The sequence below is a fragment of the Anarhichas minor genome, unplaced genomic scaffold (assembly GCF_050575085.1).
Source record: "Anarhichas minor isolate MPS153535 unplaced genomic scaffold, ASM5057508v1 ptg000026l, whole genome shotgun sequence".
In the NCBI taxonomy this organism is placed as follows: Eukaryota; Metazoa; Chordata; class Actinopteri; order Perciformes; family Anarhichadidae; genus Anarhichas; species Anarhichas minor.
Genome location: NW_027466472.1, coordinates 14,385,253 through 14,410,109, shown reverse-complemented (window position 1 = coordinate 14,410,109; position 24,857 = coordinate 14,385,253). Strand labels below are relative to the sequence as shown.

General features: G+C 45.5%; 1 protein-coding gene across 1 annotated transcript in view; it reads right to left on the bottom strand.

The window, feature by feature from the left end:
• Nucleotides 1–24,857, bottom strand: part of nxn (nucleoredoxin) — a 56,811-nt gene that overhangs the window by 6,597 nt on the left and 25,357 nt on the right. Inside the window, exons 2-7 of the mRNA XM_076100723.1 lie at nt 8,283–8,400; nt 5,498–5,631; nt 3,393–3,493; nt 3,121–3,227; nt 2,011–2,190; nt 1,365–1,489 (exon numbers count right to left, since the gene is read on the bottom strand). Coding sequence (XP_075956838.1) covers nt 1,365–1,489; nt 2,011–2,190; nt 3,121–3,227; nt 3,393–3,493; nt 5,498–5,631; nt 8,283–8,400 — 765 coding nt within the window. The remainder of the gene's footprint in view (nt 1–1,364; nt 1,490–2,010; nt 2,191–3,120; nt 3,228–3,392; nt 3,494–5,497; nt 5,632–8,282; nt 8,401–24,857) is intronic.

The following is a 24,857-nucleotide window of genomic DNA, read 5'->3' as shown; positions in this document are numbered from 1 at the left end:
AGGTCAAATAAATATTGGCACACAGACAATGAACACGAAACACTATCATGTCAACTCTGTAAGGATTTCTAGTTCTGTGTGTGCATGTCAGGGGCATTTCAAGGCTGACGAGCGGCCTTGAACAGACACACACACACACACACACACACACACAGGATAGTTAGCACATGTGCAAGCCTTCGGCCACGAAACCCGAGCTTGCCCTCGGTGTGTGATACGAGAGACCAGCGTTGCCCTCCCAGACTGCCGGGCAGAGAGAACTGCGAGGAAGGGGAGCTAGAGGGTTGATAGTAAGGGAGAGGTAGCTAATCTGGTAATTAGGTCTGCCGCTGCTGCTAACTCCACCAGCTCTGGAGAGGTCGAGACAGAACAACATGAGATAACAGGAGTTATGAAAACCTCTAAGTTAAGACGGGGGAGGAGATACAGTAGGAGATGGAAGGATTATTTGGATGAGAGAAAGCCTGCTGGCACGCTCTGGGTCGACCCGTTATGATAAATTCTGGGTCATAGATAGGAGTGAGTGTCACTCTTGCGGGTTCAAGAGGCTCAAAGAGGGGCCTCTAATGCAGTCATTTCAACAATGGCTGAGGTGTTGGGTGCAGATTCAAAGTAGGGATCAGAGCCCGACTGCATGGCCAAATATTGGCTGATATTAGTTCATTTCAGATACATTGGTATCGGTGTCCTACGTGTAGGCTGACAAATGCAGATTTACATTGGATATGTTGGACACTTGTGTTGTTGTAAACAGTGTTTCCACTCCACAGTTTGTTTATTTTTCAACTGTTAAGTGTCCCTCTCAGTAAATATACCTCAGAATTCTTTAATAACCAAAGTTAACGTGGCTATAATAAATATTTTCATATCAACAATGGATACTATACTTTTTTGAAAAGCTTCTGTCGTTGTGGTGAACCCATTGAAAATGATCACCTGACTCTGCAATTTCCTTCAGCTCGACCGTTTTGGTCACTTTCATCGCCTCCAATTTCAGAGAAAATGCCCTAAAAACAAACTGTACACTACCGGCTCACCACCAAACGGCAAACGGATACAGTTAGTGACGAGCTGTTGAGAATTGTGGAGTATTTATCAGCTAAAGAGACAGATTTTGTTTTCTCAAGAGTTGGTGGAGACCAAAACCAGAGAGAATACTACATTATTGTTTATATTACATGTTTATGTAAATACTCCAGTATCAGTCAGGTAGTATACTATATGTAAAGTAAAGCACTTTGCCAAGCGTAGCACAACAAGCACTCACAAATGTGTTACTGTACACCACACAAGAATGACCCACCTTCAGCTATGCAAGTTTGTGTGAAATGACATTTTACTCTGTCTCGAGTGTCTTATCTCACCTCTCCAGCAACAAAGAACAGCAGCGGCATCTCCTCCTCCTTTGCTTTGTACTTGACCATAAGCTTCTCCGCTATTGGCTGAATCAGCTCCTTGGCCGGCTCCAATTCACCTTCCTCCTCAGCGTCTGAGCCAACCAGAAGAGAGACACAGAAAGACGTTAGGAGTATTGGAGAAAAGAAAAGCCACCTGGGAGAGGAAAAAATGCACAGATGAGTGAAATGGTAAGCAAGGAAAGAGAGATGACTTGTGGACAGATGAGTGAGGACATAAAAGAAAGTGCACGGATGGACTTTGTCTTGTTCTAATATCCAGTTTGACCACAAGAGACACAAGGATGGTCTCAAATTCTGAGGCTCACCACTTTCCAACTTTGGCATTTAGTTCCCCTTAGTCCTCACAAAACCAATAACTGTCGTTCATTCACGTTATGTTTCTATGCTATTCACAAACCTTCTGTATTAGCATATAAATAGATAAATACTTCCTATATTTCCTACAGACCTTTGGACCTTTAAACACTGCAAGATTTTTTTCCGCAGAGTCTGACATTCAATACGCTCCACATAAATGCCACTCCATTCACGCACAAGGAGCTCCCGGCAGAGCCCCATGTGGAGCTGAATCATGAATGCCGGGTCTACTCACCCACAAACAGGACGAGGCAGGGCCCCTCGTGTAGCTGCACGGCGTTGGACTCGCTGAGCTCCAGCACGGGACGAGGGTGCCAGGGAAAGAGCCGGCACTCCGGGTCGTTCAGCACCTCCACGCGGCCCTGTCGCGTGATCATGTGACCCTCTGCGTCCAGCAGAATCAGCGTGGGAATACCTGGTGAGGGAGGAAGGGGAGGTGAAGGCGGTGGGAGAGGAAGACAAAGAGAGGTGGGCAGGAAATGGGCATGACCGTCAGATGTGGTTGGGGTCATTTCTGTTAATTATCGCTTCGTGAGGCCGATTGCTTCCTCACCCAATGAGATTTTTCCTTTATTGTCTGGATGTTTTTGACCAGTTTTCACCTCTCTGTCTGTGCCCACATTTTTTCCCCCACATGTCATTGGCTCCCACCATCCTTCTGATTACAATCTCCCTGCCTTATTAACAGCCTTATCAGAAACAGACACCATCCGGGAGCGAACAGTGTATACGTGAGTGAGTGTGTCAACAGAGGTGGGGGCCGTCATGAACTGCGTGGGTTTGAAATGCGGTAGGGGGGGGGGGCAGTGTTGACTTGTCTTCCATGCATTCCTCACATACTTTGCAGGAGAGAGCCAGCTCTTGCTAACTTCACACACACACACACACACACACACACACACACACACACACACACACACACACACACACACACACACACACACACACACACACACACACACACACACACACACACACACACACACACACACACACACACACACACACACACACACACACACACACACACACACACACACACACACACACACACACACACACACACACACACGAGAGAATCAGGAAGAAAAGAGCAGGGCACAGAGAGGCGCAGCACTTCTGCAGCAAACAAGACCGTAAACTTGATAACCGGCCCACATTCCTCAGGCTGCGGGGCAATCTAATTTGCCGTTTGCATGCCCAGCACAGGGAACTGTCAGCCATTGTGCCAGTGTTTAAGTGTGTGACCTCACTGAGCTCTGCAGGGAAAACGAATCTACACTCGCTCCTCCCAGTTTTGAAGAATTGAAACAACATTTATAAGGATGAGCTGGCTGTAAATTACCTTGTATTCCATAGAGTCTGTTGAGTCGTGACCGCCGAGCCTCGTCTGAATATGGCACCGCCAACCACGGCATCTCGCTGAAGTACTGCTGAAAGGACTCCTCTGACCTGGAGGGGGGGGGGGGGGGGGGGAAGCACCGAACAGCAACGCCACAGTTGGTGTTTAACAGCTGAATATAGAGAGAAGACTTCATTTGTGTCCTTGACAGACAGAGATGGACGTGTGTGTCGATTAATATGATCTTGTCTGCGTTCTGCCTCGGTGAATCTTACCGGTCAGCGCTGACAAACACGATCTCAAACTTCTGACCCGACTCCTTTACGGTTTGATATGATTCCACCAACACCCGGGTCAAACTGCGGCATGGGGGGCACTAACGGAGAGAGAAAGAGGAAACATTAGAGAACGTAAAAGGGAGTGAATGAGTGACTATACAGTACACATTATCACAAATGTGATTGGTTGCTTCAATTATTTTGGTTATTTCCGTACACCTTTCCACAAACTAGTAATTGTCTCTTGTTTTGTATCCAGCTTCTTTTAAATATAGACATCTTAAACCACTAATCCTGCTCTAATACTGTAGCTTGAGAACGTGTTGTTCTGAGTGTGTTTGGAGAGCACACTCTCTTTGCAGGCAGGGTGGTATGGCCGGCATTAAAAGATGACATCAGGGTCTACTTATACCAGACGGGGAAAGGAACTTGTGCAATTCATGTTCTGGGGGGGTAACATTCTTGGACAACCTCCTCGAAGTTTGCCTTCTGGGACGAGAGACGTTGGGAAAACCTTCTCTACAGTGTGTTTCAGAGAAATGACGAGTAGATTTCACACACGCGATAACATTGTCTAATCCACTTAGACTGCTCTAACGAAGATAAATAATATATTATAAATGCCATAACCTATTTGGTCATCTTGTCTATTTTTTCAATTTGGCACAAAAGATCTTATAGAAGCAGAATTAGTCATCTGTAAAATATTGGCAGATTATCAATAGAAGTATTTGGTCAAACATAATGATTTTAACATTATTATATTAGACATTCTTTTTGTCTTCTAATCATAATTCATGTAATCTTTTTATCTTGCCATTAATCTTTAGGAGAGGTCATTATATAAGCTTTCCTACGTCTCCTGCACAGGCTTTTATTTTGAAGTCACATTCATGAGAGTATATGAAGGTACATATCTTTCATAATCGTATTTTTGTCATGTTTATGTCAAAAACTAATACATAAAATAAGTTTTCATTAATATTATCCATCATCTATTAAATTATGTCATCTATCATTCAAGCTGCTGATAGTGGACACAGTATGTCAAGCACTTTCATTGATCGAGTCATCATACCGACACAAAGGGAGTGAGAGTGTGAAGCACAAAGCCTCGATCAATTCACTGCTCATCAACTGACTCCTCAGGTTTGTCATAGAAGTAAACACTGTATATTGTAGTTATGAGATATCATAGCTGACACAATGTGGTGTCAGTGCTAAAGCCTCATGAAGCTGTCCTAATTGGGCTTCTCTTGCCAACGTTTGTGACTAAAACTTTTAGCTAAAGTTTTACAGTAATGAGTTAAAAGTAACAGTCCCTCACCCTGCAGGCGAAAAAAGCAAATGCAGTGAAATACAGGTCATGTTTCTCTGCCACGGGCCATTTCAGGTCCCTAGAACACTAAGGGGGAAAAACAATAAAACGTCTGTGCAAACGGATGCCAGGTGCTGACATTCCATGTTTTTAAAATTACTTTAATAGTGGATGGATTTACACGAGTAACCAGGGGGAATATGGTGTAAAAACACCGCAAATAAACTACTGTAATGGCTTTTGCGACTTGTCCTTTTCAATTTTGTATGGGTCTGGGGTTTGAGCCAGCCTGCAGGCGTCACCGTTCTGAAGAGCCGGTCTCTGAGGCTGCGGCTCTGGCAGCTGCCGTGCTGACTGACCTCAGTAGCCGGCGCTGCATCTCATCAGGAACCGCCCACTGATGATGTAACGCCTAGCATGCATCACTGAGTCATGACCTCCACGGGCTATCAGCAGGTCCAGCAGAGAAGCAGACAATAGTGATGATGTCAGTGGGGTCTGGTGACCGATCCCTACTTTAAAAAAGGTCCAGAGGTGGTGGTGAAAGGACTGACAGGGATAGCTAACCACCGTTAGTGTAAACACACAAACACAATGGAGTCGCCTCCACCCTCCTGCTACTCTCTCTTATCTGTCTTGCCTAACTGCTGTCCCTTCCTGCTCCGCTCTGCTGCCGGTGCCCTTTCTCACCAATGTTTCGGTGTTCTGACAGAGCTAGGAGGCCAGAAACGTAAAAAGAAAACAGGGTCTTTCCGTCCTTTTTTCCTCCGTCCCCTGTACTCACCCAGTGTGCCGAGAAGTACACTCCCACATAGTGTCCCTCCAGAGAGCTGCTGTCAGTTGTCTGCCTGTTGTTCCTGAGCAGAGGCCCTGCCACCACCTCCGCAAATGGCTTCGGCCCCCAGGGGAACTCCAGGCCTGGGAGAGGGTACAAAAGCAGAGGGGGCGGATGAGAAAGAAAAGAATCAGAAAAAGATGCTTTGCTAGCTGCTATGTGAAGCTGTACATAGACATAGCAGGGCTTTGAGCTCAATGCTAACATCAGCATGCTAACATGCTCACAATGACAACGTAAACATGCTGATGTTTAGCATGTCTTATGTTTACCATTTTCACCATGTCTAAGTTTTGCGTGCTAATAAATATAATTAGCTGAGGCTAATGGGAAAATCATTAAGTTAGCAGATATTTGGTCAAAAACTAAAATACTTGACAAAAGCTGATTATGGCGCTAGATGAAAAGTGAGGAGATCAAAGTTATTACAATTTATTCTGAGGGGAACATGAATGTCTTTACAAAATATCATTGGAATCTCTTCAATAGTTGTCGAAGTATTTTAATCTGTAGACCAAACTGGCCAACGCTGCCATCCACTGCCGGCTCTAGAGTAGTTTAAAAACATTTAAAACTATTTCAGGTAAGATGCAAAAGCAGGGCTGCTCCCAACAATTATTTTCATTATTGATTAATCAGTCAAATACTTTCTCGATTAATCGGTTTCCCAAAATCCAAGGGGACGTCTTCAAATGTCTTGTTTTGTCCGACAACAAGACCAAAGCCCAAAGATATTCAATTTACAGTCGTAGATGAGCAGAAAAATATCCACGTTTGAGAAGCTGAAACCAGGGGCTGTATTCACGAAACATACTGTGAATACTCTCAGAGAGATTTAGAATACTTCTAAGATCAACTCTGAGAAAGGAAGGGACAGAAACCTTTATCTTAGTGAGGGGGTGTGGGTGACCCTGTTGCTAGTATGACGCATGCTTTCAAAGAGTTGTGATTAATTGATCCAAAAAAGTACTCTAAGTGATAAAGGGCATAGAATGGACTTAATTATTAATACTATTTTATGTAATTAGTTGACTAATCATTGCAGCTCTGTCTGTGTCATGGCTGTTAGATAACGAGTCACGTGGGCTCGTCATGTACACTTACAGGTTTTTTTTCCCCCACATCTGCGACTGGAAATACTCACTGGATTCAAAATATGGTTTTAATGATGACTGAAAACCAAGCCTCTCACTCAAATAAAAGGTTACCAGAAATACTTTGCCCCCCTCACACTTTTCATTTCCTTTTCAAGGTGTCTTCATTGTTACCGTCAAGCTCTAGAGATGCATTTGCCGCAGCCAAATTAAAAAGGAGGTAATCATAAATAAAGCCTTGTATGGCTGGTTCATAATGGGCTCTTTATGCCAGCGTGGTTGTCTAGGGCTTCATTAGGCCGGAATGACACATCTGCACCGCGCTGACACGGCCTTTTATTGTTCTCCTGATGATAAAAGTGCACTCCATCTTTGCGCTGCAGGCTAGTCCGTCGCCACTCAAGTCAGGCCTTTCATCGAGAGTGAAAGGCAGAGGGCCCCGAATCGTTCACCCTCCCCTCCCAGTCTCGATGTACGGTAAACTTTAGTGCGCTTTTTCTTCTTTCTAACCAAATCTGCTGCAGCTGAATTGATGCGTCACGTCAGGAACTGCTCTGTTTGCCTTCCAAATAATATGAACAATAAACAATAAAAAAACAAAAAAAGTGAGCCTGTTAAGGCATAATCAAGTGCATGTGCACATATTTGCTACTCAGTCCAGAGATTAATCTGCTCTCCTCATCTAGTTTTGGAAAAACAGTTAATGAATCATGGATAATTCTGCAGGCTCCGACTGGCTTTCATTAACCAGGCAGCAAAATCGTTCACAATTCCCACGTGAAACCCATTCTGCTTCACCGCTGCCACACAGCCACTATTCTCCCTTCTCACATGACTAAAGGCACTCCTTTCACGCTGACCCAACAGGGTGTGAAGAAGCACCGTTTTCAAATATTGAGATCTTCGCAGCCACAGAGGACGTCATCTGCGCAGGGAGAGGAATGCAAGTTCACTCTTGTTAATTCTCCGTCTCCACTTCAAAGTGCAGAAATTATAGGGTTTGCAGATGAGGGAGTGAGACGTGGACACGCTATAATATTCATGCAGAACCATAATTACGGCTGAATCAACACAAACGAGTAGAAGGGGGGAAAATAAAAGTTGCTGCAAAATGTTTTAGCCAAATGCTGCATGATGTGGCACTGCAATATCGCCACTCTGAGCAGACATTCGGTAAACAGCATGACAGAGAAAGTGTTGTGTCCGTGTGCATGCAGGTGTGACTTCTGTACATCTACACCTTGCTTTACTTATATTTCTGAAGTTTCTCACTCATTTATGTTAGCGTAACTAAGCAGTACAAACCCTGTGGTAAGTTAATTTGGAATAATATATAATTTTAAGTAGTATTATTACTCCAATCGTTCTCACAGCACAGAAAGTGTTTGTCATGCAGAGTTACAAAGTGTGTGAGGAATCGATCCTTTTGACCCTCAAATGTCTTCCTATTACCTCATTAAACTGTAATATTTTTGTGTTCAATGGCGGGTGGTTGGGGTTAACCATTTAATAAAGAGGATTATGGTTAGAGCTTGAGGTCAGGGGATAAAAATAAATCAGCCTGATGCCTTCACTAATAATATACCATAAGTGCGTGTGTGTGTGTGTGTGTGTGTGTGTGTGTGTGGGGCTGATCTCACCTTTAGGGTCATCTCTGACCACCAGTAGACCGTTTCGACAAACCACCTTTCCCGTCGTTGCGTCCACAAACACCAGAGATGGGATACTGGTTACTTTGTACTTGTTCCACAGCTTCATCTGTGGAGAGAAAAAGACGAGGAGAGGTTGTAAAAAAAAAAAAAAAAACGTTGATGGAAACATTTATATGCGTTTCAATTTCAGCGCTGGAAAAAAAAACGTTCAACCCAGTCATAAAGTATGTCTTCAGTGCAGCTACGCAGTGTAGTATTTCGACCTAAAATACTGCAGTATAAACGAAACAAATGTCAGCTGAGTACTAAATGTATTTTATAGGACAAACACCCTCTCTTCTGTTTAAAAGGAGACTCAGGAGACTAGGGGGTAGAATAAAAAAAAAAGACTGGAGCCCTGAGGTGAATTAGCAGAGGGGGAGAAGCAAACTGCTGCACTTTTTAAAACGAGGCTAAATTGGAGCAAACTCATGATGTCCCTGCTGTGTCATGAATAAGAGTAAAAGCAGCTGTAAAAAGAACTGCTTTTGCTCTGCAGTAAAGAAGAAATGTCTGAATCCTAAGTGTGCAACCCTATGAATTATTGGAGACATTTCAAGCTTCCACAGCCATTTACCAGGGCCCATCGGCCTTACATTTAATCATAATAAACTAGCTGATATGAATACGGCCTCATAAAGTCAGAAAAGATCCTTTAAAGCCAGAAATCTGTGCGTGAACCGACGCCATTTATATAGTTCAGCGATCAGTGTAGTCCTCAACATCAAAGAGCAGATCAAGCATTTCACATATCCAAGACTCACTTTACACATCAGAGGGAAGAGCCCTACGCCCTGAATAGAAAATATCCGTGACTTGTAAAGAGCGGCAATTGGCACTGTGCAATGTTGCTGCTTCAGCGAGTGCAGACGAAGAAGAGGGGAATCCCTCGCATGAAATCCCATACCAGCTCAGAAACATCACACTACTATGACGGTGTGATCCCCTTATTTAAAGTTATATGCTTCAGGTTTCTGAAGCCGTGATGCTGTGATTCAATCTTTGCCAAATAGACCCGTTTAACACCGTCTAATTTATTACCTGCTGTACCCAGCCAAACTTATAAGTATCCATATAACATAATGATTAGTGTTGTCTGGATGCTGCAGTCGTTATTTTAACAAGCTGCGTGCCAAATGAAGTGAGCGCTGCTCTTCTTGAGGCTCGGTGACTTAAGCTTGGGAGTTTGGTTACAGGTTGATGACGTTTTTGTGAGAACACTGAGCAGGAGCCGTGAACAATGACTCTGATATGCAGACTGAATAAGCGAGAGGAAAGCTTGCAGACCCCGTATGTTTTACTCATATTGTGTGTCTCCTCTTTGCACAGATACTCCTCAGAGTTCAACCACAGGCCTGTTCTGACAGCGGGTCAAACGGTCCGTCCCATGGACAAGACAACCCGGAGCCTCCCGACTATGTTGGTCTGGAAGTCCCTCAAAAGCAAAATTCAGCGTCTGCCACAGTCAACAGCTTTAACACACGCTCCACGCTGCTCTGGAAACTCAATCACGGCTCACAAATTGATGAGGTTTTGGGGCATTAACTGTGACCGTCTCCGAAAGCTAACGTGGCCGACACCGAATCCGTTTAACTGCAGCCATTTCACTCAGGCCGCCTGCCGCTGTCATCCTGGGGTTGATGTGAGATTTGGGGCCGGATTTAGCCGAAGAGAGTGCGAGAGAGACACAAGAGAGAAGAAGAACAAAGCAGAGTGATAGGAGGATTGGTTCTGCACTCGCACTAATATGTCAAGAAATGTATTCCATGTCAAGGCCCAGACGTATCCACGCTGAGGTTATAGGAGTTTGAAAAACATGTGGCTCGTGTGGCTAAAAATAGAAACTACACTACACTACAGGTTAATGTACATCCCCTAAGATCATATTGAGATAATTGATACTCAGGAATACTTATTTTAAGAGTAGAAGAAGATGTGCACCAAATCTAAGGCTTTCCACGTTGTTTCAGTGCTCTCATGTTGCAGCTAAGAGAGCAGCTGAGAGATCTGTGTAGCAACCTCAGGGGCAGAACTAATTCCTCCTTTTTGTCTTGCCACTAATTCACTGCATCCTCGAATCATGTCTGCCTGGTGATTTGGCTGCAGATCAGAGTGTGCGAAATCCTTCAAGGGTTTAGATCTGCCTTTAGAATGAAAGGGCTGTTATGATTTCAGTGAGGGAGGGGGGAGAGACTGACCTTGTAACTACAAAAGCTACATGTCCTGGAGTCTGTCGCAAACAAACGTCAAATGGCTTTCAGCAACTCGAAAAACATGAATTCATTGTGCAAGGGTGGGGTGGCAAAGGGGGAATCTCGTCACAGGACAATAGCTCTCACAATACCAGCGTCCTCCTCGTGGATCGGAAACACGAGGATCGCATGCCACAGCGATCCATTTCCTCAAAAAAAAAACAAAAAAAAACACGGTTTCATGGCCGGACGCCGCAGGCTGTCCATTATAGCCGAGACAATAAATACACAATGTGACATGATACTAAAAAAACACCATAAATCAGACTCTGCTTGGGAAAAAAGGTCGTGGAGAAATGACGTTGAGGATATTTTTGTGACCTTGCCAAGTTTTATTAGTCTGGAACGGGACTCGTTTATGTCCTGCTGTATGTAGAGCTGAGAAGATTTAAGGATTAGTTTGGGGGAAAATACACTTAATTGCTTTGTTGCAGAGAGTTAGATGAGAAGGTTTTTTTAAAAATCATTTCTCATAACTGTACATAAAATATGAAGCCATCCAGCCAGCAGCTGGTTAGCTTAGTTTTGTGTACGATGCTGGTAGTCGGATGTTGTTACTTTTACTTTGTCCAGTCTTTATGCTAAGCTAAGCTAACTGACTGAAGCTTCTTTTTTCATGAACAGATGTGCGAGTGGTATCAATCTTCTTATCCAACTCTCAGCAAGACATCAACTAAGAGTTTCTATGAATGTCCGACCATTCCTGACGAAGTAATTGTCAACTTTTTGGATAATTGATCATTTTTTTAAAATTTATCAATCAAATAATATACTATAGATATGTTTTAAACAAAAAGATGAATTAACAAAATATTCAGAAGATTAACATTCAAATAACAGTTAGTTGCAGCCCAAGCTGGTCTTTTTTTAGTTTTTTTTACTGTTAAACATTTCTGTTGGAGCAATTAGAACATTCTGTCCAATAGACCGCCCGGTCTATGCAGACCGGGCGGTAGGTCGGGCGGGAGGCCCGGGCATGCCGATCGCCGGCGACATAGACTAGCTCTAGGGACGTGGAACGTCACCTCGCTAGCGGGGAAAGAGCCGGAGCTGGTGCAGGAGGTGGAGCGATACCAGCTAGAAATAGTTGGACTCACCTCCACACACAGCGTTGGCTCTGGAACCAAGCTCCTGGAGAGGGGTTGGACTTTGTCCTTTTCCGGAGTTGCCCAGGGTGAGAGGCGCCGGGCGGGAGTGGGGATACTCACGAGCCCCCGGCTGAGCGCCGCTGTGTTGGAGTTCTCCCCGGAGAGCGAGAGGGTCGCCTCCATGCGCCTACGGGTTGCGGGGAGCAAGGCTCTGACTGTGGTTTGTGCTTATGCACCAAACAGCAGTTCGGAGTATCCGGCCTTCTTGGAGTCGGTGGGAGGGGTCCTGGAAAGGGCGCCGCCTACTGACTCCATAGTTCTCCTGGGGGACTTCAACGCTCACGTGGGCAATGACGGAGAAACCTGGCGGGGGGTGATTGGGAGGAACGGCTTGCCCGATCTGAACCCGAATGGTGTTTCGTTATTGGACTTCTGTGCTTGCCACGGTTTGGCCATAACGAACACTATGTTCGAACATAAGGTGGCTCATAAGTGTACCTGGTACCAGAACACCTTAGGCCGGAGATCAATGATCGACTTTGTAATCGTATCATTTGATTTGCGGCCGTATGTTTTGGACACTCGGGTGAAGAGAGGAGCAGAGCTGTCAACTGATCACCACCTGGTGGTGAGTTGGATCAGATGGCAGGGGAACCGGTTGGAAAGACCCGGTAAACCCAAACGTGTAGTGAGGGTAAACTGGGAACGTCTGGCGGAGGACCCTGTCCGGGAGGTCTTTAACTCCCACCTCCGGAAGAACTTCTCACACATCCCGAGGGAGGTTGGGGACACGGAATCCGAGTGGACCATGTTCAAAGCCTCTATTGTGGACGCGGCCGCTAGGAGCTGTGGCCGGAAGGTCATCGGTGCCCGTCGTGGCGGCAACCCGAGAACCCGGTGGTGGACACCGGAGGTGAGGGAAGCCGTCAAGCTGAAGGAGACCTTCAAGGCCTGGTTGGCCCAGGGGTCTCCTGAAGCAGCTGACAGGTATCGGCAGGCCAGAAGGGCAGCACTGCAGCTGCGGTGGTCGCGAATGCTAAAACTCGGGCATGGGAGGAGTTCGGGGAGGCCATGGAGAAGGACTTTCGGTTGGCCTCAAGGAGGTTCTGGCAAACCATCTGACGGCTCAGGAAGGGAAAGCAGGGCTTACCCCAGGCTGTTCTCAGCAGGGGGGGGGGGGGGGACTGCTAACCCGGACGGAGGACATCGTCGGGCGGTGGAAAGAGCACTTTGAGGAACTCCTAAACCCGACCAACATGTCCTCTGCAGAGGAGGCAGCGCCTGAGGACCTAGGGGGAGGCTCACCCATATCCCTGGCAGAGGTCGCTGAGGTAGTTAAAAAGCTCCTTGGTGGCAAGGCGCCGGGGGTGGATGAGATCCGCCCTGAGATGCTGAAGGCGCTGGACATAGTTGGGCTGTCCTGGCTGACACGCCTCTTCAATGTCGCATGGGGGTCGGGATCAGTGCCCATGGAATGGCAGACCGGGGTGGTGGTTCCCATCTTCAAAAAGGGGGACCGGAGAGTGTGCTCGAATTACCGGGGTATCACACTACTCGGCCTCCCGGGGAAGGCTTATGCCAGGGTGCTGGAAAGGAGGCTCCGACCGCTTGTCGAACCTCAGATTCAAGAGGAGCAGTGCGGATTCCGTCCCGGCCGTGGAACAGTGGACCAACTCTTTACCCTTGCAAGACTACTGGAGGGGCTCTGGGAGTTCGCCCAACCAGTCTACATGTGCTTTGTGGACTTGGAGAAGGCTTTCGACCGGGTCCCTCGGGGGATCTTGTGGGGGGTGCTGCGGGAGTATGGGGTGCCGGACCCGTTACAACGGGCGATCCGGTCTCTGTACGACTGCAGTAGGAGCTGTGTCCGCATTCTCGGCAATAAGTCAGACACGTTCCCGGTGGGTGTTGGCCTCCGCCAGGGCTGCCCTTTGTCACCGGTCCTGTTCGTGATTTTCATGGACAGGATATCTAGGCGCAGCCTGGGGGCGGAGAACGTCAGTTTCGAGGGTCTCGGGATCGCCTCTCTGCTATTTGCAGATGATGTGGTCCTGTTAGCCTCCTCGGATCGTGACCTCCAGCATTCACTGGGACGGTTTGCAGCCGAGTGTGAAGCGGCGGGGATGAGAGTTAGCACCTCCAAATCTGAGGCCATGGTGCTCTGCCGGAAACCGGTGGATTGCTCCCTCCAGGTGGGGACGGAGTGCCTACCTCAAGCGAAGGAGTTCAAGTATCTCGGGGTCTTGTTCACGAGTGAGGGTAAGATGGAGCGGGAGATCGACAGACGGATCGGTGCAGCTGCAGCAGTAAAGCAGGCGCTGCACCGGACCGTCTTGGTGAAGAGGGAGCTGAGCCGGAAGGCAAAGCTCTCAATTTACCACTCGGTCTACGTTCCTACCCTCACCTATGGTCACGAACTCTGGGTCGTGACCGAAAGGACAAGGTCGCGGCTACAAGCGGCCGAAATGAGTTTCCTCCGTAGGGTGGCCGGGCTCAGCCTTAGAGATAGGGTAAGGAGCTCGGTCATCAGGAGGGAGCTTGGAGTCGAGCCGCTACTCCTTCGCGTCGAAAGGAGTCAGCTGAGGTGGTTCGGGCATCTAATTAGGATGCCTCCTGGACGCCTCCCACTGGAGGTTTTCCAGGCACGTCCAACTGGGAAGAGACCCCGGGGAAGACCCAGAACACGCTGGAGAGATTACATCTCCCAGCTGGCCTGGGAACGCCTCGGGATCCCCCAGAATGAGCTGGAACATGTTGCCGGTGAGAGGGAGGTCTGGGTCGGCCTGCTTGCCCTGCTGCCACCGCGACCCGACTCCAGATAAGCGGTGGAAAATGGATGGATGGATGGATGTCCAATAGAGCAGTCAGGAGCTAATTCACTGCATCAAGATTGCATGTTGCCATCCCCGGCTTTCTCTAAGGAGGCCTCTATTCATTATCAATATCCTGTAACTATATAGCTGAGCAGGAGGCCTGGCTATATAGTTACACAGCGGTTTAAAGACGGCAATAACCCTTGTAGGGAGCCCACCAACTGTTAAGGCTCCAGGGAGAGCTGGAAATCCATACTAACAATCCATTAACTCTCTTGGACATGCAGACATTAGCCTCACACTACGCCCAGTGCTCATCATGCTAATTGGATCACGCATGGCTGCGGATCTATATCCAGAAGAAGAGCAAATCAGCCCAATGTGGGGCCAGTAGATCAGCGTGCATGGACATACCAAGGTTGAAATCGCATCGCATCGCATCGCCTCACTGATCAAAGAAAATGCTGATTATTTTAAGATATGACGCTACTTCTTTTTTTAAATGGGATCAATGCCTGCATTGATGTCCTACCAGTCCCTGTATGTTCTGGACTGCAAGTAAGCAAGAAAAAGAAAAAAAAAGAGAGGAAGGAAACAAACCTCCTCCAGTGATCCACATTTCCATGTTTAATGTCATGCGTGGCGATCGCTCCCACACTTCATTGCTCTGTTGCACTTTATGGCAACGACCTGCTCTGTAAAAAGGAGGTTCGCTTACGTGGAGAACCCCCGACGGATTTGAGGGCTAAAAGTTTTAGAACTGTACACTTCTGCTTCAGTTTTGACCCAGTCCTTTTTGAAACCCCTTCCAGTCGGCAGTGAAATTGGGCCTCTGTCAGTAACCGGTGGCGGTGGGTCTCGGCAGTGGCTTTTGGTCGTGGTGTGCGTCAGCCTGTTGAGAGAACTAGAGTGGAAGGAATTTCATCATTCAACGTGCCCAATTCATCCATCACTGTTCGAGCCCCATCTCCTCACAGATCTGCTTTCACTGTGCCGGTTATGGGCTGAGGCATCTGCCAGACGCTCCCATCGCTGCTTCATTACAACAGTGCCACTACAAAGGAAAGTCAGTCCTCTACAACAGAGGACATGAGAGGTATCCTGCTGTGATAAAGGACTGTGCTGGTCGCAGCAAAGTCCTTTATCTTTGAGTATTGTACAAGGGACAAATGGTGATAATCCAATTCTTATCATGAAAGAAAAGGGGGGGCTTAAACTAAATGTTCACGTTATTAATTCCATTTCATCCAGATAAACAACCTTCGGTATTCACACTTCATAACTGCACACCGCAGATTTGTGGAATCTAATTTACCTACGCAGGAATTCTCAACGGCTTTTATTATCGGGCAAAAATGTTCCCCACATAATCTTTTTATTCATGTCGAGAGGAATGTATTGGCACAGTTCACTGCGCAGATTGAAAAAAAACAAAAACACAAGGGACACAGAGGAAAATCATGTCCCAGTTTGATTTGATTAAAATCTTCAAAAAGAGGAGAGTTTTTCAAAATGTTATCAAATGTTTCTATTGGTACAAGATAAGTCAGGCGATCAGTGGCTTCTTCCCATAGATGGAGGTAGAAGTTTGTCTATCTGATGGACTGAACCATCCCCCACAAGACATGATCCCGTCCCAGTAAAAGACAAGGCATTTGTCGCAACATGGATAGCTACATCTGCAAATGGATTCAAACTAACATGTTGGTGCACAGCAGCAGCAACAGTTCATTCGTCATGTGTCAGCTTGCTTTCAGGTCTAAATCTAAAAACATTCTGCATTCTCTTCTCGGTCTATGTTTGAAGACAGACAAGAAACAAACGTCTCCTGTCTGCTAAGTCATTACTAGCTCCCTACATCTCCCTGCTACACCGCTGGAACTCCCTTTTGGCTGGGCCCCTGCAGCCAGCTTTGACTTACATTCCTCCATGCTGCACCCCCGCCTCTGCTCAATCTGCTCCCGAGGCTCTGAGTAACTGCCTGTATCCACTTCAAAACCCTGTTGCTGCTCTTCATGGCTACAAAGGGAGCCCTCCCCTCCCACCTCTTAGCCATACTTCAGCCAACACTATGCAGTGTGTTACTTTGCGTTTTCCATCTGTGCTGCTGTGACCCGACTATCGCTTTACCCGGTCAAGAGTCTTTACCGCCGTGGCTCCCCCGGTGGTGAAATACACATCTCAAACCCTGCGACAGCTGCACAGTCGCTGCCCTTTCTCAATGCTAGACCGATGACCTCTCTCTCTCGATAGGCTTCATCTTGCTTTGGTGCATGTTATGTGCATGTCATGTTGCATCCCATTAACCACCACGTGAAATATGCTATTCAACTTAAGAACTTCTGCATCAGATGATTTAAAAAAAGACTTCCCCAATTTTTCTATTTACCGACCACTGCCATCTTTTCCCTCGAGTGTTGGCTTTATTCCTAGAATATAAAAAAAGTACAGGCCAGTCACTCCGGCCTACTCCACTGTGCTCATTACAGAGGCTCATCCTGCACTGCACATCCATTGTGACGGGCAAATGCACTTCCCCGAAAATTGCCGAGCTGAAAGAACACAGCAGGCTCTCGCATCATGCCTCTTCAATGCAAAATGATGCAGCCATCTCCTGTGTTTTATTAATTCTATAACATTCTCCGGCCGAGCCATTTTCGTGGTGGATCCTCCAGAACGCTGGCTAAATTGCTTTTCCCGATAAATAGGCCCCCCCGTTGCCACGGCAACCCCCCCCCCCCTCCCTCCACAAAGTCAGAACATGTCACCGAGTGCCAGACACATTGTGGGCTCTTAGTTAATAATTCAGTGATAAATTAACGGTTTTGTGCGGAAAACAGGTGCCAGAATGTCAGAGGGCTTAGCTAGGGGAAATAACCCAGCAGAAAAAAGGGAGAGAGAGGGAGAAGGAGAGGGAGGCGTGTGGGTGTTTCCCCCCTCAAGCCTTGTGTGGAGGCACAAAAGCGAGCCCCTGAATACAGGCTCTTAAATCCAAACTTGGACCCTGTATGACGGGAAGTTTTTATGTAGTAAAGAACAAGGCATAAAAAAGCAGGCGGGGGGAGGGGGGATTGTAAAGGAGTAAAAAGCCAGGGCTCAATAGGTATCTGCAGCATTGTCTCACCACAGGCGTGGGCTGCCCCTGAGGCCTACATTCGGCAAGGCCAAAAAGGTCAGGACGGCAGGGGGTGCATTCTTCACTCCCAGTGGTGTTTAGACCAGTCTGCCTGCCTCCCTGGCCCCCCCATAGATTTACTGTTCTTTATTTCTCTCCCAGTCTATCTATGACACACACACAGACCATAACAACACTAATGTGGAAAATGTTTTAATTGCATCCTTTGTCTCTCCACTTTAGTCATCCATGCATGCTAAAGAGACATTTTCAAAACACAAATCACCTCTCCGTCGGGAGAGAATAAAATACACCAGTCTTCTAGACACTGATGCGTGATTATCATGGGATTAGAGGCTGTTTGTCGTGTAATGCATGTTTGAGAATCCTGATTTGATGTCGCACTCACTTTATTGTTGCGAGTAACAATGCAGTGGAAAGCAGCATGGTGGAGACTAGGAAACACTTCAGTAACCATTTGTTATTTTGTAATTTAGAATGAACTAAAAGTAAAAGAAATGCTGTGCCTTAGCTTTCAATTTATACACAGCATGTAAAAGCAGTTAACGATACAATACGTAGCCATTTTTTTTAATTGCTGATTTTAGACAGTGGGCTTCTCATTTATAAATCTTTGGCGGTCAATAGCAGACTTCATCAGCTGAAGCTAACTAGCTAATTAAGGCAACATTAACATTAGCTTCATAAGTTTGTTGAAAACTCAGTCGTTGTCTGAGTTTTTAAAGTTTCGAGGCATACTTGGACGAGCATGACGGATGCTAGTTCAAGCTTTATTGTTTATACGGTATATTTTACTTCTATTGTTACAAGAGAAAAGGCTTTTAGGGAAAGAACAAAAAACTATTAACGCTGGGTTAGCATTACTACACTAAAACAGTTAGTCAGACAGCAACAGTTTAAAAAACATGCTGCTAAAAACAATGTTAACACCCCTTTCACATTCAGTGTGGAAAATAAAATATATAGAAACAGTACATTCGTATGTGAGAAGTAAAGTGTAGTCATGGTAACATACTTATTCAGGTCAATCATTAAATCCTGCTGCATTCAAATGAGCGGTAATGATTTACCTCAACACTGTTCACAGGATGACAGGAGCTTGTTGATATGAATATTGTGTCATGATTTCTCAGTCAGTTGTAACTCACACCTTTTACACCATCACCAGCCTGCATTTCATCAAGCGAAGGCCTGCAGGGTCTAACAGACACACAGAGATGATATAAAGCTGGTCTGGCTCTGGACCAGCTGGACGTGCTCTATCAGTTACCTTAGCGTGACCCTGGCACTATACACTCGCAGTCATCTGCCAAGTCATGACTTGGAAAGCCTGCTGCGTTTTTTTTTTTTTTTTTTTTTTTTTTTTTTTTTAATCACAGTGTTTGCCAAAAGGTAATACAACGCACTCAACTCTCTCTCTCTCAACTGTAATCCATCATAGTATGGAGCAATTCTGGCGTCAAATAAAGTCAGATATGCGTCAGAAAAGCACTTTGTGTCGCCTCATTAAGACCGTCCCTGCACTTGGGGAAACTCGGGCAATTACATATTAATAACGCAACAAAACACACAGAATAAGCCTTTTAGCACAGCTTGATTCTTACACATGTGCTCGATTAGCTACCCTCAGCAAACAGACCCACAGCAGCCGTGCATAAATTGTACCCATAAGCCAACATTGCTGTTTCTCTGTTACCCCAGATTCCTGGATTGCCGGCGGAGAAAGGGAGGGGGGGGGGGGGGTTCAGACAGCTTCCCTGTTGTGCCCTCTGTTTGACCCCACATTTAACTCCCACCACTCCTCCTCGTGCTGGAGCCCTGGGAAGTCTCCCAGAGCTGCAGCTCAATCCCTGATCCCATCACAACACATTAATATTTATGGAAATTTGAGAGGGAACATTTCAGACACATTATCGGCGTTTTGTGCATAATCAGGGCAGTGCTGAATTCAATATACGATAATCTTTGGAACAAATCTCTACATTTAGGCGGCTGGTTAGCACTCCATTGTGTATTTGTCTGCGCTCACACTTTTAGCCAATCTATAGCAAGAAAATACACAGCGTGCATGCAAGATTTATAATAATATTCAAATGGGGACTCCAACACTGCATCCAGGCATTACTGAGCAGAAGCAAACCTCTGACACCACACATAACACAGACTCCATGTCAAAATAAACACACCTTTAGACTGCAAAAAACTACAATCTTACAAGTTCACTGCATTTCACACTGTGTGAATTGGGTCTAATAAAGTCTCTGACTCGTGTTTTCAAGCTTTGATCATAGCACTGGCTTATCTGTGCATCAAAAACCCGCAGAAAGAGGAAAAGGTGGAGAGAGTGAAGCTGCATGCAGTCAAGGAAAAATATGAAAACATGAAATGATGATTTGCACAACACCACCACCAAGGGATTTTACAGTCGTCCTCAAAAATAGGCTTTTTAGATCTTGAATTAGGTTCTGAACATATCCAGTAAAGCGTTATATACACAATAAGTGGCATGAGGTTTAGACACTGCGTAAGGTATCATGCATTACTGGTCTATTTGTACCCCCACAGCCAGCAAGGAGCCCCATAAATCACAATGACACCCTGTCTGCTTTGCCTCATAAAACAACAATTCTAGAAACAATATACTCCCTGGCCCCAGCATGTGAACATATACACAAACAAACACACAGTCACAGATACTATAGAAATATGTAGACATATAAACATGCAGTGCATAACAACAACCCTCTGTCCCAGGATATAGAGTCCAACCTCTCACTTATCTTTAAAGCTTCTGCTGCTGTGGGCCATGATGGGCTGCCCATTACATGAGGCAGAGTCACATGCATGTCTACAGTGACATTTGATTACATGGTGACACTTCATATCCATCTATTAGCCTGTTTCCTCCTCTAGTCTTACGCTCATTAAAAGTCACATCTGTTTGGCTGCCTCTGCAGACCGGCCCCGTGTATTTTTACGGCTCAGCTGTACAGCTGGACCCCCTTTCGTATCTCGCAAAACCCCCCCCTTCCCTCAGCCGCCCGCCCTACTCCATGCACGCCTCGTTCTTGGCTTATCTCCCCCCCCTTCCCCCCCCTCACTATTCACAGCAGGGGCGACAGATTCACATAAGCTCCCTCTTGAACAGAATCAGCCCATATTGGCCAGAGACTCTTGGGTACAGATTTAATTTCATCCAGATTAAGTATTGCACAAAACGTCATACAAATCAAATACCCATCAAGTCTGGGCCACATGTCTAGGGATGCACTGGGGAAAAAAAACCTACACAGACACACACCTTCAATTTATGCTATTTTATCGATGAACAACCACTTTATTATGGCCTGTAATTAATGCAGGTGAACGTCAAAAATTGTAAAATGTCTGACAGTTTGAATGTCCTTAAATTCTATCTTTGACTCCCACAATTTAATTGGGACATTGGGGAGACTATTTCACTGTGTTTACATCAACCACAGAGTGCCTTACTAAACAGGATTGTAAGAATAGTGACAACGAGTAGATAAAAGGAAATAAAGACGATGGAAATAAAAACTCAATAGAGAGGAGACAGGCAGGCTTGGAACAGCAATCAAAGAAGACATAAAGACACATTGTAAAAATGCTTCCCTGTACAACCCAGCTTTGGGAAGTGGTTTAAAAGATGCTACTGATCTGGCTAGCCTTAGCTCTGGCAGAGTGCTGCAGACCTCAGGAGCCTCGACAGCAAAGACCGTCACTTTTTGTTATAAGAAGAGTCCTTGAAACAAGCTGTGGTGCTCTGCAAGAGGACCCGAGGCTACGCTCCACCCCCCCCTTATAAAAGGTCTGATATGTAGCTCGGAGCCAAACCCCTGCTGAGCCTCAAAATAAACATCCATCAATTTTCTAGATACTTAAGGTCAGGACTGTGAACAAAGTGTCTTTTTTTTCCTCCTAAACTTCCTCTTGCTTCTCTTGGGGGAGAGACCTTGAGCTCCCAGTACGGCTGAAAGTCTGGAGGAATCGGGTGCCTGAACCTCCTCAACTGGCTCCGCTCAGTCTATCAAAGCAGTGTCTTGGTGTCTGATGAAGACAAAGACGTTGCCTTTCAATGCTATAAAATCGTAGTCGTGGATTGTGCTTTAAATCCAGTCCCCGCCCACGACTAAATTACCACAAACATGATACGCAATGTGAGAAAATAAAGGTGACGACATGTTTATAGTGACGGATTATGTGCCTGTCTCGGCAAGTTGATTTTCAATGAACGTCTTGTTGCAGATAAAAAATGCCATTTATAGTATGCTTTGGAGAATGGTCCGCAAAAGAGCGAAAACATATCGAATTTGTAGCTTTGAAGCCAAGCTCATTCAAGGCATCAAAATGAATCTTGTTTCTTCTTCAATAAAGAATAACAAATAGTGTTCTGACTCACAAGCAATGAGTTTCACTAATGATATTGTAGCAATAGTTGTGTATTTGCTTTTTTCTCTTTCCTGTCAAGTCAATAAACACCAGTCTGAAAGTACGGCTACTACACGACTGGTGTCGCTTTACTTCGAAAATATATGAATTACGAGAGCACATTGTTGTCAGAGCTGGTGTGGTCGGATGTGGTGAAATTCAAGTAACAACTAAATGCAAAAAAAGCATGTCGGTATTTGTAACACGACTTATTCTACACATCGTGTGGCTTTTCACACACGATTAGTGAAAAACCTCAAATAAGCACCGTTAAGTCATTTCCTGTTACATGCTGCTACAATGCTGTGTTGAGAAAAAAAAAAAAGGTAACTGGAGGATTTTTCTTATTGTAAACAAAACTCTAACAGTGAGAGTGAGCAAACGACGGCAACAGAGATGATGAAAGAAGGGGAGGACAGGGAGAGGAGTCAAAGAGACATTAGTGTCAGTTTTCAGGGTCACGTCACCCTGGAGGGCTGACTGAGCACGGGTTCAAAGTTCAGGCCTTTAATAGCGCGGCTGAAACAGCTTGGCCTTCATGTCATCTGCTCACGCCTAACTTCCATGCAAGCCCTGATCCTCCATGACACTGTCGTCTCAGCTCCTTATGTGAAACCCTTACAAAAGGAAATAAAACAGAAAAAAAAAAAAAAAAAACACTTTTTCGCAAACATTCAGTCACCTTCCCATGTTGTGGACCTGAGGGCCTCTTTTTGTGAGATTTGTCTTGTACACACCTGTAAAGACTCTCAGAATGAAACAAAGCCAAGAATAAAATAGCTTTTTTATTTTTATCGCCAAGTGATTTCCATTCACAGAGGCAAAGCAAGCCGTCCAGCGTCTGCGCTCGAAGCTTCCCCTGCATCAAAAACATATGTGACATCAGAGGAAAGTGTGCGCTCGGCTGTGTGTTTGTAATTCAGGTCCACAAGCCCGACATACAGATCTGAGGCCTCCCACGGATGCAGGCGGAGATCACCAGCCCTCGCTAAGCCTTGGCTTCCTACAGACTCTTCAGATATCTTATTTCAGCAGTTCAAGGGCTTTTTAGACAAGATGATGTAATCCTCTGGCACCCATCCTCCCCACGCAATCCAACACGTTATTTGCTGTTAAAGGCAATTAAATACTAAAATCAGCCTGGTGATGTGTGGCTGGAAGCAATGGCCTTACAGTGGGGACAGGAAGTGAAAGACAATGTGGAGGAAATTACAAGCGTGACATGGATTTAATGTAGCAAATGTCTGAGACTAATGAGCCAACAGACCTAATCAGATTTCTTGTTTCTAAGATGCCATTTGAATTCCAGCAGCCTGTTGCATCAGCTATGTGTAAATTCATACCATGTTTAGTTACAATGTGGAGATAAAATAAACGGACATTCCTTCTTAACTGCTGTCATTGAAGAACATCTTGAGAGATGGAGAGAGACAGATGTTACGGCAGGAAGAAATGTTTCTTTAAAACTGCATTTTTCCATCACATCCCATTTCGACATGCACACTTGATATTGGGATTTTATGCTGCATTCACTGGCTATGGAAATTCCTGACCACTTGGCTCTTTTTAACAGTGTTGCAACAAGCGTGGAGTTCAGGCACCTTTTGTTGACATTGTTGTTAAATCTTTCTGAAGTCAAATTGGGGGGGGGGGGGGTACTGTGTCCTATCATTTCTGTAACTTTCACAGTGGGATTAGCCAGCTGTGTGGAGGTGAGAAAGGAACCAGGTTTTGAACTTCTGTCTTCACTCTTTCGCCCCCCCCCCCCCAATTCTTGACAACTATTTGCAGCACTTGTGAACATCTCAACTACTGGGTGAAACATTATGGATGCCTTGCAGGAGAGGTGTTAAAATGTACACCCTTATCCCACGATGGCCAGCTTGAGCTCCGCTTTCCAGTGTAGCCATATATTTTGGACATGGTCGGACAACATGTTGCACAAACCACTTTGTTTTTAGTACGAGCCGACCCTTACTGTTCATCACTAGTCAGTAGTAGCTTTCGCTCCAATTATACCTGAATTCCTCGACTGCAACAAGGCTTTCATTACAGTCGACTGAGTTATGTTGTAGCAGTATTATGAAGTAGCAACTAACCAAAGTGAAGAGTTTAGTGTGAAAGTAAATAGTTACATCGTCGCAGTTAGTGTTTACACTGGGACTCAATCACAATTACGCAATGTGTTGAGATATACTGTACAGTACAGGTTTACTAAGGTCAACTTTGTTTGGAGCAGCTCATAAACAATGTATTTCCACGACTGCAGCTCTGCAAAGACATGATTACCTTGGCTGAGATGGAGAGACTCTTCTTTTTTAATGACAGCCCATCTTCAATGTTTTAAACGTTTCAGGCCACGCAGCAGAGCAAAGCAAAGCAGGCCTTGAGATTTGTACTCAGGCTTTAACAATTTAAAAAGGAGCAGAAAACTATTTTAAAGCCTGCCAATAATCAAGAAGGTAAAGAAAAAACAGTGTGGCTTTGTGTTTTAAAGGTCCGTTCATTCCTTTTACAAGCACTTAGACATGCGTGCCGGAGCAACGGATCTTTATCTGTATGTTTGTAGTCAAAATGAAAGCATCCTTTGGAGAGCACAATACAATACAAGGCAAACAAACAAATCCAGAAGTGAAATTATAAGCAGGATTATATTGCTTCCACTACATAACCATTAGCTCATGGGACCTGAGCAGAAAATGGAAGTCTGGTTCAAAGGGTGGGGAAGGGTTGTCCTTTAGTGCTTGGACTTCCTCCAACAGTTCTCTGGCCTCAGCTACAGGAAA